At 41.4% G+C, this 14,395-nt stretch overlaps 1 protein-coding gene across 18 annotated transcripts in view; it reads right to left on the reverse strand.

Moving 5' to 3' along the window:
- The window catches only part of LOC131229799 (OVARIAN TUMOR DOMAIN-containing deubiquitinating enzyme 7), a 106,422-nt gene that overhangs the window by 19,232 nt on the left and 72,795 nt on the right, over window positions 1-14,395 (reverse strand). For 2 of the 18 annotated variants that reach the window (XM_058225836.1, XM_058225835.1), the window contains exon 4: window positions 2,688-2,746. The exons of 14 other annotated variants lie outside the window; for them this stretch is intronic. In XM_058225836.1, coding sequence (XP_058081819.1) covers window positions 2,688-2,714 — 27 coding nt within the window. In that variant the 5' untranslated portion in view covers window positions 2,715-2,746. Of the gene's footprint in view, window positions 1-2,628; window positions 2,747-14,395 lie in introns of all 18 variants that reach the window. 2 more of the 18 variants (XM_058225833.1, XM_058225832.1) reach the window with 1 other exon arrangement.

The raw sequence follows: 14,395 nt of genomic DNA on the forward strand, positions 1-14,395 counted from the left end.
CCCCTTTTACAAGGAGGGGTCCAACAAACAATGAAGTCCCTAATCGAGAAGCAGTCCGCCACTAGAATCTGACGAAGGAGCAAGGCGAGCGAGATCACGATAAACTTGAGATAGGGGAAGGTCATCACACCATACCTCCTCCCAAAATCAGACTCTAGTCCCATCACCAATGGAGATGGAGACACCTTCCTGAAAAACATCCTTAAGCAACATAATTGATTTCCAAGTGTTAGAAGCCCTGTAAAGTGAAGACTCCTTAGTTTCACAAACCCCCATTTGAGTGCCATATTTTTAAGCAACAATTTCCCTCCAGAGATTACCTTCTTCAGTGGCAAAGTGTCAAAGCCACTTCCCTTCTCAACAGGCTTTAGAAGTCCTGTTTCGCCAATCATTCCTGTCTAAGGCTGTATTCACAGAGAGTGCACAGGCCTTCATATCCCTTCTCAACACCTCGATCCAAGTCCTATCTATAGTACATTTGAATGCAAAATCAAAACCACCCAAGTCTTTTGTTGTCTATTCCAAACAATTCAAAAATCCAAGGCACAACTCTTGGAAAACTACATCACCTCAGAACAAAAAGAAGAAGAAGAAAAAACAATGTTAGTTACATCAGCCATAAGACCTAAGGCATGTTTTGGTGCCAGCAAAAAGAAGGTCGATCAATTTTTATTGAACATGTGTAACAAGTGGGGTTAGAGTCTATCAGAACTTGTACAATGGTTAGGATTGTCTCCACAACTTGGCCCACTTGCTTATCCAATGGGATTGATTTTCAGGGGAAAACCATTCTCATGATGGAGCTTCTTACAATTGGTTTGGATCTCGCACACATGCCACACATTTGCACTTATGCAGGATGCATTTTTTCACCTTCCAGTTGGTGTTTTTTTTTTTTTTTTTGAAAATTGGGTGAGGGTTTTTTTTGGGCATATCAGCCATGCGGGTACAGGCAGAAATTCATTACACATTTTGGGTGGCACCCAAATACACCCTAAAATAGCCTAATCACTAATGGGAGAAGGACAATAATATCCTTGTAGGACATATATAACAAAGACATGCAATCAATAGCTACTCCTATATCAAGGACTTCACCATCATTGGAAGAGAGAAACTGGAAAATAGCTTCCATCTTTTTTTCTTTTTTCTTTTTCTTTTTTCTTTTTTTTAAATTTTTATGGCAGCTCAAAATTTATTATCACCAAACAAATTAGAGAAACATACAAAAGAAATGGGGAAGGGAGGCAGACGATGAGTCATCCCCCATCCCCCAAACACCAAAGGTTGAAGGTGGTGGGCCCCACAAAAGCCAAAGTTTTCTTCCATTTTTATGACCATTAAAAAGGCATCCCCCAAATCCCAACAAAGGATCCTCCCCCTACTCCATTGGTACAATGTCAATGGCCTCCAAACTTACTATTGAAGGTGTTATTACTGTGATCCCTCCATAAAGACCAGAACTGATTGCAAGGCAGCCACCATACACATAAAACATGGCCAAGGTTTCCTCCATAGCAACAAAGCATAATCACAATGGAAGAAGTGGTGATTCACAGTCACTGATTGCGCGTCTTGAGGCACAAAATGCAAGCATTCATGATGAACATGTTCCTATTATGAAGGTGATCTATTGTCAAAACCTTAGGACCAGGGTATCGGCAAATATGAGACAGGGGGGCAACCTGGCTGCCCCTCCCTCCGTTTTCTATAACGTTATAACTGAAAAAAATGCTGGATTTGTCAACTTTCCACTTCCATCTATCAACATTCCCCATTGAAAGGGTATGTAATTTGAACCCTGTCTTGCAATCCAACAAATTCCCCAAGCTCCTTGTTGATGAGATTTTTACAGAATCTACGAGGCAAAGACGCCATATCCCTCGCCAGCTCAAATCATTTGGAAATGGTCACACCCTGACTAGAGGAGATTCTATATCATCATCATCAAAGACTAATCCCATCAATTGGGTTTGGCTATGTGAATCTTGCTCTGCCATTCCACCCTGTCAAGGGCCATAGCTTCAGATGGGATTCTTTATAGTCTGGAAAAATCGAGAGAGAGAGAGAGAGAGAGAGAGAGAGAGAGAGAGAGAGAGAGAGAGAGAGAGAGAGACTCTAATTAAGATTGGATGTCCAACACCATTGGAACAAAGGATGAATGAGGAAAAACAAAAGAAAGAAAAATAATAATAGACTAAGAGGAGAATTAGACACGGGCCATAGTAAAGAGAGAGAAGGCCCACAGTCCACAGAGAGAGGGCCCACGGTCCACAAATATCTACACTCCCCCTCAAGATGAGGCATAGATATTAATCATCCCTATATTGCCCTGAATACGCCATCCGATATCAACAATAAGAGCCTTAGTAAAGATATCTGCAAGTCGAGTAGTAGACAGAACAAAAAGAATTGAAATAATGCAAGCAACAACCTTTTCATGAATAAAGTGACAATCAGCTTCAATGCATTTTCTCCGCTCATGAAAACAAGATTAGAAGCTATATGAATTCTAGCTTGATTATCACAATATAAAAGCACTGCTTTTACTTGAAATCCCAATTCAACAACAAAACTTTTTAACCACAAAATTTCACTTGCAATATCCACCATAGCATGGCACTCAACCTTAGCACTTGATTGTGCAACAATTGTTTGCTTTTTAGCCTTCCAAATAACAAGATTACCTCTGAAAAAGTACAATATCCTGTCATAAAGCATCAATCATCTGATGAATTTGCCTAATCTGCATCAAAATAGCATTCAATATAAAGATTATATGACAACTAAATAGATGACACGTCTTGGAGAAGACTTAATGTCGCATAAGATGTGACAAATTTCCTTAAGGTGACTAGATCAAGGAGCAAGCATGAATTGACTAACCAAACTCATTGCATAAGATACATCTGGGCGGGTAATAGTTAAGTATATCAATCGACCAACCAAACGTTACTATATGCAGGGATCATCAAGAAGCTCCCCACCATTAGCCTGAAGCTTCTATTAAGTTCTAACAATTTACTCTAAGATTATCAGTTAAAGTCAATAAATCAATGACACATTTTCATTGAGACAAAACGATACTCTTCTTAGAATGAGAGACTTCAATTCCAAGAAAGTATTTTAGCAGTCCCAAATCTTTGATGTCAAAAACCTTACTCGGATAGAGTTTCAACTTAGATATCGCACTAGCATCATAACCTATAATAATGATATCATTTACATACACACTCACAATGATGACACCCCATACATGCCGCATAACAAACACAATGATCAGAGCGAATGTGAGTAAATCCAACACAAATTAGGGCCCTACTAAACTTCACAAACTAAGCTCAAGGAGCTTACTTAAAACCATATATAGCCCTTCTTAAGACAATAAACATTTCTTCCCTCCCCCTTTCTACCAAAACCCGAAGGAAGAAGCATACAAATCTCCTCAGTTAGATCACCATTCAAAAAGGTATTCTTAATATCTTATTAGTGCAACAACCAATTCAAATTGGCAACAAGAGAAATTGTCACCCATCCCAAATTCATCTTAGCAACAAGAGCAAAAGTCTCAAAATAATCCTCACCATATATTTGTGTAAATCATTTAGCTAGAAGATGAGCTTTATATCAAATTATACTACCATCAAGGTTGAATTTAAAAGCATACACCTAATGACAACTCACCGAATTCTTCCCAACTAGTAAATTGATCATCTCACATGTATGATTCCTCCCAAGGGCCTCTATAGCTCTTCGCCATAGAGGAGAATTAAGGGTCTATTTAACATTTTTAGGAACAGTGGAAGAAACACTCAAGTGCATAAACAAAGGACCTATGAACTAGAGACAAAATGATAGGAAAGAAAACATTCAATATGATGAGAAGTACGCTGTTTTTTGGCTTTTTTTCTTATGGCAACAAGCAATCCAAGGATGAGTCTAAATATGGATCAAAATAAATAGGCAATCTACAAGGATATCAATACCTGCCGTCAAAGGAGCATGCTCTGTGGTGACCTAAAGAACAATTGGAGCACGAACATTCCTTCTTTCATACACCTCCAAGTCTGGTTTGGTCGATTGTGAATTTATATACACACACACACACACACACACACACACACACACATACACACACACACACTTATCCCTTAACACTATCCGGTTTAGAAAGAATATAAATAATGGAACCAAACTTAAGGAAAGGAATAGAAAGAACCATAGAATTATGCACCTCCTGACCTATAGAAAAATATGGAGCATCTTCAGTAAACTTAACATCCATGAAAACTAACGCTTTTTAGTGACCAGATCAAAACAATTGTACCCCTTTTATGAAGATGAATATCCCAAGATAATACATTTAACGGCCCGATTTGACAATTTATTTCAATGAGGATCACTGTTATAGACATAACAAACACACCCGACGACCCACAATGAGATTTCAAGGATATGATAGAACGTAAAAAAATATTGAATAGACGACTGACAAAAAAAAAAAAAAAAAAAAAATAACATGCAGGACAGACAACATCCAACCAAAAAAGATGTAGGAATAGACATGCCAATGAGAAGAGCACAAGTTACTTCTAAGAGATGCATATTCTTTCTTTTGGAATTTATTTATTTATTTTTAGAAAAGCAGGAAAGAACCGATTCTCTTATTACTTACCCAAGGTAAAGTCCGAAAGGAATACCAACAAAAGAAGGGTGAAGCCCGTAAGGAAAGGAAAGAAAAGAAAAACCTACACCCTAGGTCAGGAAAGAAAATAAAGTGAAAAAGTGGAAGAAACGCCCACACCCTGGGGTAGGAAGAGAAGCCCACACCTCGGGCTAGGGAGATCAAAGGAAAGAAGCTAACTTACTCGCATGTATTATATGACTAGAAGAGCCCAATAGGGCATTGGCTAGCCTCAGGAGAAGGGCTTTGTAATGCATTGAAACAATATTGGTCTGACACCCAAAGTAAGAAATGAAGGTATACACCACATGGCCATACAGGCGCATCCCCCAAGACAAATAGGTAGGATCTGACAAAGTCGATAAGACTTCCCAATTGTGGGCTTGGATGGAAGCACTTGCAATATAGGTTATAAGGCCCGTATCCTAGTCCGTACCGTTCCTTAGGTTCTCGCGATCCTCCCTGTCGAATTTCGGCGACCCGCGACCTATAAACAGCATTTGCGCATGACCCTAAGTCGCATCCTATAGATCTGAGTCGGCTCGACTCGAAACTTGTACTCTAGCGACCGCGCCGTCGCCGCGCATTGTGTACCGACACAATGCCCAGGCCAGGAATTGTGGGCCCGCGTATATTTCAAGGAAATGCAGCGCGTTGCGAATCTCGAGAGAGGAATCTCTAACCAGCCTATCACATCAATCAATTAAGTACATCCCATCACAACCCATACCTAGCCCATCCCTCTCTTACCAACAAGGCATGACACCCATCCCTCTCTCATCCAAAAGTCAACTCTCACCCATCTCTCTCTTACACACACCCATCCCTCTCTCCTTACATCTCCTCTCTCTCTCTCTCTCTCTCTTATTTTCTCCACCATTTTCCAAGCATCCAAAGAGAGGAACGTTCAAGCTCTAACCCAAGTGTGTGGCCCGCTTCCTACCCCGAAACTCTCAATCCAACCCTTCAATTTTCATCATCCTCCATCAAAGAGGAAGCTTAGGAGCTAGGGATTCCAAGGAGCCAAGAAGTGTAATAGGTGGGTGATCCTAGGATTTCCGCCATGGATTTTTTTTATTTATTTATTTATTGTGGTCCCACATGTGATGGGACCCATTTGATGTATGTATTGTATTTCTAAGGGAGGGCTCATAGTGGCAGAGCCCCTCCCTTCACCACTCGATTCTCTCTCTCTCTCTCTCTCTCTCTCTCTCTCTCTCTCCTTTTTTCTTGTTGATGGCCCACCATCATGATGCATGAGTTTTATCTACGCTGTCCATCTAGCGGGTCGACCCGCTGTCCATGAACAAACTCATCTTGCTGCCCGTTTTCGGGCCGGCCTAGACTAAGGAAAACACAAATATTAGTGTGGTTCCCAGCTGTGGGGACCACCTGTGTGGGCCCCACTATGATGTATTATATCCACACTGTCCAGCCCAACAGGCCAGCGGCCAACAGGGCCGGCCGTCCAGGGCAATAGGCCCGCTGTGATGTGTATCATCCATGCCGTCCAGTGGACAAGGCCCACCTGGCTGTCCGTCTGGAAAGGCCTGGACGAAGGGAAATAACAAATATCAGTTTGATCTACAATAGGTGGGCCATGTACATGTGGACCCCACCTTAATATATGTATTGTATCTGCACCGTCCAGCAGTAGGTGCTGTTGGAGAGGCAGAACACAAAAATCTGCTTGATTCCAAACCAAGTGGGTCCACGTGTAATGTATATGTTGAATATCCACGCCGTCTGTGCATGGGATGTGGGGCCCACCTTGATGACGTGCTGCATCCAGCACGTGGGACCCACTTGAGGCATGTGTTTTATCTCCACCGTCCAGCAACTGGAAGGTGGGACCTACCCTGATATAAGTGTTTTATCCACACCGTCAGCACATGGACAGTGGGACCCACCAGAGATGCATGCGTTGTATATCCATGCTGTCCATCTGAACGACCAGCCGTAAGTGAGGCCCAATTGTGATGTATGAGGCCCGTATGTGAGGCCCATTGTGATGTATGAGAGGCTTATGTGATGAGGCCCACTATGATGTATGTAAGGCCTATGTGATGAGGCCCACTATGATGTATGTAAGGCCTATGTGATGAGGCCCATTGTGATGTATATGAGGCCTATGTGATGAGGCCCATGTGATGAGGCCCAATATGATGTATATGAGACACTTGTGTGAAGCCCATTGAGATATATATGAGGCCCATTGTGATGGTATGACGACCCTTGTGATTGTATGAGGCCCATTGTGATTGCACGAGGCCCATTGAGATATATGTGGCCTATTGTGACGAGGCCCATTGAGATATATGTGGCCTATTGTGATGAGGCCCATTGAGATGTATGTAGCCCATTGTGATTGTGTGTAAGGTCCACCATGTTGTATGTACCATGTCCACGCTAGCCACCTTTTGGTAGGGCCCATTTATGATGTGCAAGGGCCCCACTTGTTGTATGTTTTGCTGTCCATTGTGCAGTTGTGAGGCCCACTTTGATGTGCGTATTGTAAGCACATTGTCCACCCATTTTCTAGGCCACAGGGCTGGCCTGTGAGGCCCGCCATGATGCACACGCGGCCCACTCATTGTTTCAGGGCCATGGGTCCCTTTGTCATGAGAAGCTCACCTTGATTTATATGATTATATGTATCCTATCCATACATTCCCTAGGCCATGGGCCGCCTTGAGAGGTCCATAGTGATGTCTATGTTTTATGCCCATGTTAAGGGCTGCCCTGTGAGGCCCACCATGTGTGAGTGATGTGTATACGTTGTTCATCCACTTTCTAGATAGTATTAGGGCCGTGGGCCCCCATTATAAGCTAGATTTCATATTCCAAATGGGCCGCACCTTAAGAGCAATGGTGGTTAAATGTCCACGTTGTAAACCTCCCTAAGGCCCATCGTTACGTCCATTTCCACCCTATCCTTATTGGGCTATCCCAAATTATTAGGCCCCCATTAATGCTAGTGATACCCATCTTTACCTTATTGAGCTATCTCAAACATTGGGCCCACATTGATGTTGCGATTTCCACTTTACCTTATTGGGCTAACCCAAGCAGTTGGGCCCCATTTGATAATAATGCTCTCCACCACACCCTGTAGATCTACCCATACCTTGGAGCCTCCTTGTGTCCTTACCAGGCCTTCCATAACAAGTGTGGTCCACCTAGATATATGTGTTTGCCCAAGTTTATGTTTTATGCCCATGTTAGGGGCTGCCTTGTGAGGCCCACCATGTGTGAGTGATGTGTATACGTTGTCCATCCACTTTCTAGATAGTATTAGGGCCATGGGCCCCCATTATAAGCTAGATTCCATATTCCAAATGGGCTGCACCTTAAGAGCAATGGTGGTTAAATGTCCACGTTGTAAACCTCCCTAGGGCCTATCGTTACGTCCATTTCCACCCTATCCTTATTGGGCTAGCCCAAATTGTTAGGCCCCCATTAATGCTAGTGATACCCATCTTTACCTTATTGAGCTATCTCAAACATTGGGCCCACATTGATGTTGCGATTTCCACTTTACCTTATTGGGCTAACCCAAGCAGTTGGGCCCCATTTGATAATAATGCTCTCCACCACACCCTGTAGAACTACTCATACCTTGGAGCCTCCTTGTGTCCTTACCAGGCCTTCCATAACAAGTGTGGTCCACCTAGATATATGTGTTTGCCTTAGTTTAGTGACTCAAACCCGAGGCCCACTTAAATGATGAGCAGGACCGTTGGTAGTGATATATAGTGCTGGATGTGTGGATCCTACCAAGACCCACCTCGTATTCGTATCGGGCCCTCATAGGAAAGCCCGATTGTTCATGATAAAGAGAAAGCCCACTTGTTGTATACCCGCTTGACTCACCTTGTGAGATGTATCTTACCTTGTAATCGATTGCTAGGACCTCGTGTTATGTATGTATCATCCACACTATCCATTTACCTTCTTAAGACGAGTGTGAGGCCTATCTTTGACATCAATACATCATCATCACCTCCCTTGCTGTAGATGGAAGAATATGTAGTATTAGGTTTGGTATATCCACTATGTAGAACTTATCTCAACGTATGGACTAGATCTGTCGTCCCCGTCTTGGATCATGCAGAGCCTTGGAAGGCTAATGTAAGACATACCACATGGGCTCCTATAGTTGTAGAAGGAGCACGTCGTTCAGTTTATACTCTTAGTATGTGACATGCCGGTGATGGTCGATTGTGGATTATTGTTGTTTGCCCTATCAGATAATCATGCCTATGTACTTTATTACATCATGATACATGCCCATACGCATCATATGTATGCTTGTTATAAGGAGTGATTGATTATAGCATATGCCATTGGGTTGGTTTATTATGGGACTCATTGTGAGACGGAGTTGCCCCACGTGAGCGCACGGTACGCACAAGATTGATGCATGACTGGATGGTATGACTCATGCATCTCGCATTTGTGTGACATGATCACTTTGCGCCCTAGCGACATCAGGGTTGTGGCTTCCACAGGTATATCGTGAATGGCCAGATGGGACACCGGAAATGTTTGGTTTTAACATTGGGACGCAATAAATGTCCTTGGGTGAAAATTCTCAAACCCTTAAAGTACCAGGAGGATGCTCCAACATCGAGACCGAGTGGATACATGAGCGCACGAGGGCCATATACCAGTAGGCCGCGTCTCCCATTGTGTCGTGATCGGTTGAAATTAGGTATAGCCTTACCCGCCTGAGGGAGGAGGCAATGACTAGGCTGAGTTGACCCAGCTTGAGGAATGAGTCTGCTATCGACAAGCCGGGCCGATATTGGCAGGCAGATAGTGAGGTCTCTTCCACTTACCCAGTTGTGTGCTTAGATGGGGCGACAAGCTGGCGTAGAGTGTATTAGACCCTGGTGATGATCCTAGGATGTACGGTACTGATATTGTGATGCCCCGTCTCTATTGCACACGTGGGCGGACACTAATGTGGCAGGGCCTAAGGGCCTGGGCGAGCTACTAGTGGTTGGCAGGCTACTGTGCATGCAGTGAGGCGGAACCTTGTCCTACATCGGAAGCGTTGTGGTGGTTATATGTGGACTTACTGAGCAGGAGTTGCGTACTCAACATTTGACCCATTCATCCATTCATTCACTATCCACTCGGGTTAGTGGTGCACAACCAAATCATTATGCGTACCTTCGCAATGGCCAGGATTTCGACTGGGTGCGCGACCAACCTGAGATCAGGAGTTTACCACATTGAGTCTAGCTATCCAAATTTAGGTATAGGACTGGTTTGGATAGAAGTCCCTTGTGATGGACCCCACAGCTTGCGATACTACATACTATCATCCCGACTTCACACTCCAACTTGGTCATTTCTTTCGTACCGCATATTGCATTGCATCCTCAGCACATAGCATTTGGTTTACTATACTTCCGTATTGCATAGCCTGAATAAGGTTGATGGTATTATGGACTCGTCAGGATCTACATATTGCATTACATCAGCGGCATATGGCATTTGGGTTGCTATGTTTTTGCATTTATATGGCTTAGATGAGGTTGATGGTATTTGTGGTTCGTCAGGAATTGCATATTGCATTGCATCCTCAACATCTGATATTTGGCTCACTATGACTCCACATTGCATAGCTGATTTGTATTACATACTCTAATATTGTATGACTTATAGACTTGCCAGTATTCTGCTTACGCTAATATTATATGCTTGGCACATGCTTTGCGCACACATACACCACCCTCTTAAGATTTGTAGTAAGCTTATGCACGACCGTTGCGTGCAGGTGACGTTAGGTCGTAGCAGCGTTGAGACAGGAGTAGGTGCTAGAACTTTAGAGTTTTATTTCATATATATGTATTTCTTTTTTCTAGCATTGTACTCAAATGATTTTATTAGTGGATATGTGGTGATGATGTTGTTGTGACTTGGTTATGCTCCTTTACAAAAAAAAAAAAAAAAAATACTGAAAATCTTCCTTGTAGGATCCCAGGATCAGAATCTGGCGTATGGGTGCTGGGAGCCGAGAATGGGGTACTACGGAGGTTGTTAGCACCGAATTCGGCGATCGAGAATTTAGTGAGCCTGGTTCCCGAGTTTGGGGCGTGATATAGGTGGAATTAAGTTTGGAAGTACCAAGAAAAAGAGTTTGAATGCTTTTATCCTTTGGCCCATGCATGCCCATTTCAGAGATAATTCCCTAGATAGCTCTCGAGGAGGGGAGAAAGCAAAGAAAGCCAATTTTAGAATAATTGATCTTTGCAGAAGCAAGAGTCCAATGCAGCCCTGTTGCAGTGGGATGACATTTTAGAGTATCTAGGGGGCGCACAGTATGTATGACGTAGGGAGCTCCTAGGCTACAAAAAGGGAACTAGAGGATCTGGCAACAATAGGTGGTCCAAAAATGTAAATGACACTAGGTTTCAATTCAAAAATGATGTCTAAAAATGGCTTCCAATGGAAGGTACTTGGAATTGAAGATGCAATTGTTTCTTTCCCTTTAAACATGACATGCAAGGGTCGGGAAACAAAGCCTATTTAGAATATCAGAGACTTGACCATAGAGCTGTCCACAAGATGTTTAACCGATTGGATAATAGGGAGAAAAGAAGTAAAAGAAATGGAAAGTTTTGAGCGAAGCTTCTCCAAGATCCAATGGATAAACCCACATCGAAAGAATAAGTGCTTAATCGTTTCAAGTCTACACAGGAAAAAGGGGCACTTGGTATCATTAATGATTAGGATTACAGAGCATTTCCATAGTTTTGAGCTTCCCCAGGAAAATCATCCATGCAATGATGGAAAGTCTGGGAATGAATCCTTGAACCAAACGAGATCAATCCAAGGGAGATCCAAGGCCCTAAGAGTCGAAGCAAAAGTAAGAGAGCACTTTACGGCATAAGGTCCAAACTACTTCGTCATCAATTTGAATGATACGACTAGTTCTAATTTCCTCAAAGATTCCAGCTAGAGTTATAGAGTTTGGATACGGAAACTGCCACTCGGGTGTCTTGGATAAAGGCAATAAGAGTGATGTTTGCATCCATGCCAAGATCCTGGACAATTTTTGCACCAAAACCGTCAAATTGGCTATTTTCTCCAAGTTAGGGATCATGTTCAAGAAAAAAATGTCATACTGCAAATTTAGGTTCTCTACAGTCTGACCAACAAATAGTAAATTAGAACAAATATTGGAAACTAATAAAACGAAAGAAAGGACAACAATGGTGAAATGAAAATAACCTAAATTAAGATTTAGGGTAAATGAAGAAAAAAAAAAGAAGATGAACATGTCATATGATCATAACCCCCGAATTAGTTATCCAAGGACTCAATGTGGAGGTAGTGTAAAAAGCTGTGAAACATTACCTGCCTAAGCCAAAGAGGTAAATGGAGAAACCTTATTGTGAGTGGCATCCCTTAGTAAGGCATCATACTTACTTTTTGAGAGATGAATTACATCACCGACTGATGGAACCACATGTGAATTTGCCAATGGTACAACAGTCCCAACAGTATCCTAAGAATCCTTATCATCTATTAGCTATAGAATTAGTGGCTCGGTCTTAAGGTCGACCATAAAGGACCCAACAATCAACAGTATGTCCATATCTACCTCCATAAGTGCACAAACGATCCATACTAGACCACGACCTCGGCCACATTCATGACCTCCTCTTCCTATCCCTCTATCTAGGTCAACACCAGCATTATTAAAATTCCAAAATCCTTTCACTAGGACAGATTTCTCAACCACAGTTGATCCCATAGCTATACGACGCTTCTCATCTTGTAAGAGCAACACATATACACTATTAAGTAGGAGAACCAAGAATCTGAGCTTAAATGGGATCAAACTCATAATTAAGACCTACCAAACAATTCAAATATCATTTTCTTCTCAAAACTTCCTTTATATGCCTCTGCATCTGTACAACAAACGAATGAAATATTATCCAGGAGACAATTCCTGCCACATACCACACATCTTAACAAAATAATTAGACATTGATCTCTCCGATTGTCTCAAATGACTAATATCCTAATACTATAAATTTGGGCCTTATTATTATGATCAGCATATAATTTATAAGCAGTCAACCAAATCTCGCATGCAGTGGACAACAGAAAAAGTCATTCACTAAACTTTGGTTTTATAGAATTCAAGAGTCAAGATATAACTAACAAATTGTTCGATTTCCATTCTCCATAAGAAGGATCCGTCATAGGGAGTTTCAATATACTATCATCTATACATTCCAACTTTTATTTTATTCTAACAATTACCTCAATAACTTTTGAACATTTTATATAATTACTAGACTTAAGTCTAAGAGTTGTAATCTGCAACACAGGATTCTCATAATGAAAAATCAACCTCTCCATCTTGGAGGCGATGGGAGCAATTGTCTCGGCTGTTGATAATGAAGCCATATTTAATCCCAAACAATTACAAGAGTATTAAATATCAAAACATCACAACAATCAATACTAAATAATAATAATAATAATAATACTACTACTACTACTAATAATAATAATAATAATAATAATAATTAAAAAAAATATATTAAAAAGGCACCAATCCTTGTAGCTCCAAATCAAACCACTAAAGAGGATAAAGTGATCTTATGACTAAATTCACTAGATTTCAACAAATCTTGATAATCTTCAAAAAGAAAAACAAATCTCAAATAATTGATTGTTGGCGGCAATAGAATCGTTGTAAATCGGAACGAAAAGAACCCAAAAAAACTGTCCAAAAGAAAATATCCAGCAAGCAACTCCCAGTTGCTACAAACTAGTTTCTAAAAAATATAAAAAAAAATTAAAAAATTAAAACTGGAAGAAAAAACTCCCCAAAAAACCTTATCAAAATTGAATGTCCAGCAACCCTTTAAAAGAAAATCAGAAACGGTCGTAAGATCCCTCATTAATCATATTCAATTGCTGATTAGGCTGCAATGACTCTCAAACCGAGATAAAAATATGAGAAGAAAAGAGAAGAGATGAGAGAGAGAGAGAGAGAGAGAGAGAGAGAGAGAGAGAGAGAGAGAGAGAGAGGATGAAGAGAAAATCCTAAGAGCTTTTTTACTCCGATACCATATTAGAGGGTAAAATGCCTTTGGGAGGGAAAAAAAACAAAAACTCTAACTAAGATTGGATGTCTGGCCCCCTTCTTATTTATACTAAGTGATGTCCCAAATTACAGAAAATACCCTTGGAACAAAGGGCAAAAGAGGAAAAATGAAAGAAAAATAATAATCAGAGAAATAAGAGGAGAATAAAAGATGGCCCATATCAAGAGAGAGAAGGCCCAAAATTCAAAGAGAGAGGGCCCACGGTCCAAAAATATCTACATCAAGGACCAACGGTCTATCGTCACATCAAGTCTTTCTAAAACCTACTCCAATTGCCATCTCCCACATTGAAGGACACTCCTTAAAGTCCTGAGCAACCCCCAACACAATGCTCTAAATTCCTAATGTCCTTAAAACAAAGACTCGCGGGGGTGTTAGTATTACGTGGCTTCGAAAGCCAAATTCTTTATGTTTGATCTAAGTTTTTTAAATTTATGGAATGATATTATTTTGCCTCAATTAATCGTGTGTATGGAACTAATGAAACATGTAAACATTTAATGCTTCAAAGGGGAGGTTTTTCTCCGATTGTCCTAGGGGAAAATGAGTTTGGACACAACAGCCATTG

This window comes from Magnolia sinica, chromosome 16 (assembly GCF_029962835.1).
Source record: "Magnolia sinica isolate HGM2019 chromosome 16, MsV1, whole genome shotgun sequence".
NCBI classification, from domain to species: domain Eukaryota; kingdom Viridiplantae; phylum Streptophyta; class Magnoliopsida; order Magnoliales; family Magnoliaceae; genus Magnolia; species Magnolia sinica.